General features: G+C 46.6%; 1 protein-coding gene across 1 annotated transcript; it reads right to left on the reverse strand.

Annotated features, from left to right (window-relative positions):
• Positions 1-832: 832 nt before the first annotated feature.
• Positions 833-4,993, reverse strand: vgll2a (vestigial-like family member 2a; the record flags this gene model as incomplete). The annotated part of the gene is made up of 4 exons (XM_084454207.1): positions 833-876; positions 1,248-1,721; positions 3,064-3,334; positions 4,907-4,993. The coding sequence occupies 4 exons, from the start codon at positions 4,991-4,993 to the stop codon at positions 833-835; spliced, it is 876 nt and encodes a 291-aa protein (XP_084310333.1).
• Between the last annotated feature and the right edge of the window lie 936 nt (positions 4,994-5,929).

A 5,929-nucleotide genomic window follows, 5' to 3' on the forward strand; every position in this document is an offset into this window, starting at 1 on the left:
CGCGTGCGTGCACGTGTGTGTGCGTGTGTGTGTGTGTGTGTGTGTGCCCATTGAGTTGAGGATAGCAGTTGTTGCTGACAGCTGCTGGGGAGCAGTATAGATAGAGTCAAGTGGCTTCAAATAGCTGCTGCGCTTCAGTCATGTCAGAGAATGGCTTCTCGTTCCCTCGTCCGCCACCTTTGCCGATCCACCGGCAGCCCCCGCCGCCCGGCACTCTGTCTCCGAGGCCTCTTCAGAGAACCAGTCCCGATTCACACTTTCGCCGTGAAAGGAATCCCTATGCAATGTAATTTTTTTTCCTCTCGGCTAGAGTCTTTTCAGGGGGTCGACGGCATTCTGTTCAACGCAGTTCGGTTCGGCAGGACCGTCCCACGGCAAAATCGCTTCCACACCCGAGCGGGGTCTCCGTCCAGCTGTTCTGGACGGTATCTGTCCCCCGCCTCCTTGCCGGCCTCTGTCTCCAACAAGAATAGAGTCTGGCCTCTCTCCCCCTCTCTCTCTCTCTCTCTCTCTCTCTCTCCGCCAGAGTCCTGTCTCTCTGTATCCAGCCCGGAGCCAGAAAGGCGTGTGGCTCTCAGCTCAGCAGACTCCGGCCACAGTTACTGTAGCGGCGAGCTGCAAGTCAGACCACAACCTGTTACATTAAAAACACCGTCTGCCTGTCTGTCCGTCCGTCCGTCAGTCCTCCTGTCTGTAGTCACACAAAGCAGAGCAGCAAAGAGGCCAGCATGGGAGAGAGAGAGAGAGAGAGAGAGAGAGACAGAGAGAGAGAGAGAGATAGGGGGAGAGGGAGAGAAGGAGGGAGAAGGGAGAGGAGGAGGGTGCCAGGCTTCTAAAACCAGTACAAATCCTTGCTCTTTTCCTGGGCCTGAAGACCTGAGAGAAGCGGAAAAGAGGAAAAAGAGAGAAGGAGAAAGAGAAGAGGAAGGGAATTAGAAGGAGGGAAACAAACAGCCTGTACAGTAGAAGCAGGAGGAAGGAGAGGCGAAAGGAGGAAGGTGAAGCTGTATAGCCCTGGTCTAGGATCAGCGTTTCATGTTTGCTACTGGCGATAAAGTGCGGTTGTGCGCAGAGCTAAACTGATCCTAGATCAGCGCCACGCTGGCGGCTTCACTCTGGAGGGAACAGCAGACGCCGTCTTTGCCTTCTCTCTCCGAGGCCTCTGCCGTCGCCCCCAGAGTGAAGCTGATCTGTCCTGGCCCTTATGGAGAAGTGTTGTTGTTGTTTGTTGTTGTTTTTGTCATTACCTGCGTCTACGTTGAGGCCGATCTCCGGCCCCGCAGTGGCGAAGGCCCCGGACCAGGCCGCCCCGGCCGCCACCTCGCTCTTCCCCAGGTCGCATGACGAGGCGCTGGAGGCGGGGCCAGGCGCGGGGGGCAGCCGGTGGGGCCGCACAGACGACACCAGCAGGGAGCCGTAGCGGGGGTCGAAGGGCGTGCCGTACACCTCGTGCATGCCGGGCCGCGGGTAGGCGGAGCCCTGGGTGGCGATGGCGCCCCCTAGCGAGTAGGGGTGGTGGTGGTGGTGGTGGTGGTGCGAGGCGTGCCAGGAGTCGGGAGACGGCTGGTGGAGGTGGCTGTGCAGCGAGGCGGAGGAGTAGGGATCCCCGGGGAAGGGGAGCTCTGTGTGGGGGGGGCCCAGAGAGGAGGACAGGCTAGGCTGGTAGGCACTGTTCCAGAACGAAGGGGGGAAGCTCCTTTGGCTCATGGGGAAGGAGCCGTCTGGAAAGGAATCAACGAATCATATAATCCTTAAATTATCATGTGATTAAATCATCAAATCAAACCCACTAATCTTAAGAGGCACATTCTCAAAATCAATGGTTGGTCGAATTGATTTCTGATTTTTATTTTATCAAAAGTATCTGAAGTTCATTAGCATGGAATTTTGAGATATTTACTCAATAATGTTGTAGGTAACAAGATTTTCAGTGTGTCTACATTGTCAGAACAAAGAGTGCTATGCTATTCTATCCCAGATAGAACATTTGGGGGGTCAGACAGAACTCTTTTGGGTTCCACCTTTTAGGGTTCTACAGTCAGAATTCTATTCAGAACCCAAAAATGCTTGGGACTGACAGGAAAGGGGTTCTATCTGGAACCCTTTTACAGAGGGTTCTACCACAGGATAAATGTAGCCTAACATTTCTGAAAATGTAATCAGATTAACTGATGATTCATTTATAACTATTACATTTAATCAGTTTATAATCCTTGCTTATGATTTTCAATTAGTCTAACAATTATAACGCTGAGAGACAAGTGCCATCTAAAGTGGAGATCATCAAGAAGGACCTAATGCAAATGCGTATAGGCTATTGAGCAAGCGATAGGCCTAACTACCACATTTGTCCAGAATAGACTAGCCTACTTCTGCAGTCCTCCAGCGACCCGCGAGTTGACATATTTTCGACGCTGTGGTTAATATTAAATCATTGTATTTGACTTTTTGATTTCGATGCTATTTTCATCAAATGAGGACGAGAAGGCCGCGCGAAATTAAACAGAAACCAGGCGGACAACAGTAATTTGTTATATCCATAGGCTAGCCTACTTTACCATTTAGGGTAATTATTTATTAAGAAAATAACAATAACCCAAGATCTAAAAACTATAACTAGTTTTACTATAACTAGCCTATAACTAGTTTTTAGATTTGGGGTTATTGTTATTTTGTATAGCCTACATTCAATCAAAATGCATCAAAAATAATTTAGGCTACACAAATAAAACGAATACATTATTTACACGGGTAAATTGTTACTTTTATCTTAATTAGGCTACAAAGATTTTGAATTAGCCTAAATATTGCGCAATGTGTGCATATCCGTGCTAGGCTGGTTTGGATAAAACAGCTGTGTGTTTCTTCTGTGCGTTCAGGTGAGGCCGCGCATGGGCACCCACTGCACCACTGCAACTCGGTGGTGATACTACTACTACTACTACTACTACTACTACTACTACTACTACTACTACTACTACTACTACTACTACTACTACTAATAATAATAATAATAATAATAATAATGTCCTACCCACAATAATACCTCCGTGGTGCTCCTACCTCGTGTGGATTTGTTGGCGGACCCGGGCGCGTAGCTGCTGGGCTGGCTGAGCGCGCGGCTGAAGTGCTCGTCCACTACCGAGCTGATGTCGCCATGGAAATATGTGAAGAGGACGCATCTCGAGCCCAGGTACTCGGCCTCGGGCGGGGGCTCCTTCTCGCGAGCGCAGTCCTCCTCCTTGATCGACGCCGGACCCGGCAGGTTCGGGAACGAGCTGCTCGCGCTGACACTCTCTTGAGCCTCTTGCATTTTTGAATAAAATGCCAGTTTCTGAGATGAGATGGAAACATGCGATGAATAAGTAGATACATATATAAGGCTAATATGTTATAACAAAATGTGTTGCTATAGGCCTATCAATTTTTGTAAACCTTTATTTAACCAGGGGAAATCCTGTCGAGATTGAAATCTCTTTTGCGAAGATATTTGACTTCGATGAGTCTACGACAGGCTTTGAGTTTCGCCTGTATTTAGATCGCCATATAGTGTGACAGCATTGCCCTTAAAGCCCATAAATTACTGTGTGTGTTGCAATGCTGCTGTTGTGCATTGGGCTACAAATTATTTAGGCTAGGCTACTACACTTCCGACAAGCAGCCTTTTTACTAAACTATTTCATGTTGTTGACAATAATCCATACCCTCAGTGGGATATCCAAGTTTATTTTAAATAGAGGACACATTTATTTGTAGGTTTGGTAGGATAGCCTATGTCTAGGCCTAATAGCCTAATTGGCTATAGACTCGTTTGATAGCCTACATTAATTATTTCTCAACACCTGAGGATAAAGATCCCACGTTTTGTAGGTATGCTAAGTCTATATCCTGTTGATAATTGTTATTAGACACTTAGGGTCCAGTCAACCCATGGTCAGCCCCGTTAAAGAGAGGCTTTCGCACTATGTGAAAAATGAAAGCCCGCTCTGTGTTCAAACGCACATAAGGTACGTCTGGATATTGACTGCGAGAGGTTTTAAGAAAGTGGCAAAACCTTTAAGAGGGCCTTAACACCGTCTGGATAGTATAGGCCCCGCATGTCTCTGGACACACCGAGGCCTGGATGCCGGTTTGGAAGAAAAACAAAACACCTTGCACCCCGCACATAAGAATTCAGTTGGCTTTATTTACAGTAGGCCTAATAGGCTATCAAAAAGAGATTGTCACTACAGCACTGCTTAAATCAGTTATCAGTTACCATAGCTTGGTCTTATTTAATTAGGTGGCACAGCTAGGTAATTTGAGAAGGCACTCTTCAACTAGAGCTTTTTACTGCAATCAGTTAAAACTGAAATAACTCAGCAATTGGTATGTCGAATAAAAAATTAAATGGATAGGCCTATACATTCGTGCAGCGGGTTATGTTTGCTATTGGTTCATTGTCATCATTTTAATCTCTTGAATATAATAAGTAATATTTTAACATTAACATTTGTTTGCAAACGAATAATTAGGCATATATGTCCTTAAGATTATGAGGAGGGTGGAGAAGGAAATGCTTGGCAAATTCTATTTATTTATTATTTTTATAGCCTAGATTAACCGAGAGCCATTAGGCCTAACATTTAAGCACTTGAAAACTAGGGACATAACAGGGACATTCCAATAATATCAAAAGGTTTTCAATTTTGAAAAGTACAGTTCAATGTAGGCTATTAAGTTATGCGTAGTTCCGTAACTTTGTAAAGTTCTTGTTGACTGAAATCTTTGGAAGGCTGTTGCGTGTAGAGGAATGTTGAGAGTGAACCGCGATAAACCCAAATAGACCCAAAGCACAAACAAACATACGCACACACAAGTGAGACAAAACTTTACACGCAATGATCAGTAAAGCAGTCTCTCTTACCTGGTGATGATAGGGGCTGTAGGCAGCGGCGAAGTAGGGCTGAGGTGGTGGACCATACACTTGATACATAACATCCAAACAGCTCATGGCGAAACCTGCGGGATCTCACGGATAACGACTTGACGGAATAAACAGACGAATCATTGGAGACGATCGGTCGGTTATATCCCTAAACGTGCCGTTGACGAGAAGCTTGATCGTTTCCCCCCGCCGCTTTAAATCTATTTGGATCAGTGGAGAGCGTTCTGTCTGTAGCTGCGCGTCCTGTCCTTGGTCTTTACGCACCGTCAGTGCGCCAGCGAGAGCGTGGCGGGTTGGAGTGAAGACATAGACCTAAAACAGACGTCCAGATTTGACGTCTCTGGGCACGGGCTTCTATCGACCAATGAGCCGCTCTGCTGTTCGCTGTCTTCTTAAGAACCGCGACGATTTCACCACTGTCATGCGATGCTTATGAAGTATAGTCTAGTATGCAGCGGAGGGTTTTTGCCAAATTGTAGCCTAAATGTTGATCATGTGCCAGGTTAGGGATAGTGCTATATGCTAGTTCGTTCCTGGTCTGACTTCTCTTACATGTAGCTAACTGCTTTCTTTAGGGTAGACTAACTTGATTTGCTAATTTCTCAGTTTAGAATCCTGCACAGCCACTTTTAGACTGATTACCTGTAGCCTCTTCGTCAAGACAACCAGTCTGTGAAACCGTAAATGTAAGGGGGCTGTGTGATTGGCTGAGGGATGAGCTGATTAGCTGAAGCTAATTGAGTTTGTACACAGATCAAACTAACCAATGAGAGGAATGTGGAGCTCCGGAGTGCCACAGTCCTGCAGTGGCCCGTCAGATTCCTAGGTCAGGGGTCAAATAGTTTTGTCACAATCTGGCTGGTGGTCAAAGGTCACTACTGTACCTCTATAACAGAAAAGGAGCACTGCCCAGACACCTGTCACAGAGCCAACCGACAGCGGAGATAGCCTTTTCAACTCCATAAGGTACTGTTTTGGGACCCTAAATGGTTCTTTCTGATC

Source organism: Borostomias antarcticus (genome assembly GCF_949987555.1).
Source record: "Borostomias antarcticus genome assembly, chromosome: 19".
Taxonomy (NCBI): Eukaryota; Metazoa; Chordata; class Actinopteri; order Stomiiformes; family Stomiidae; genus Borostomias; species Borostomias antarcticus.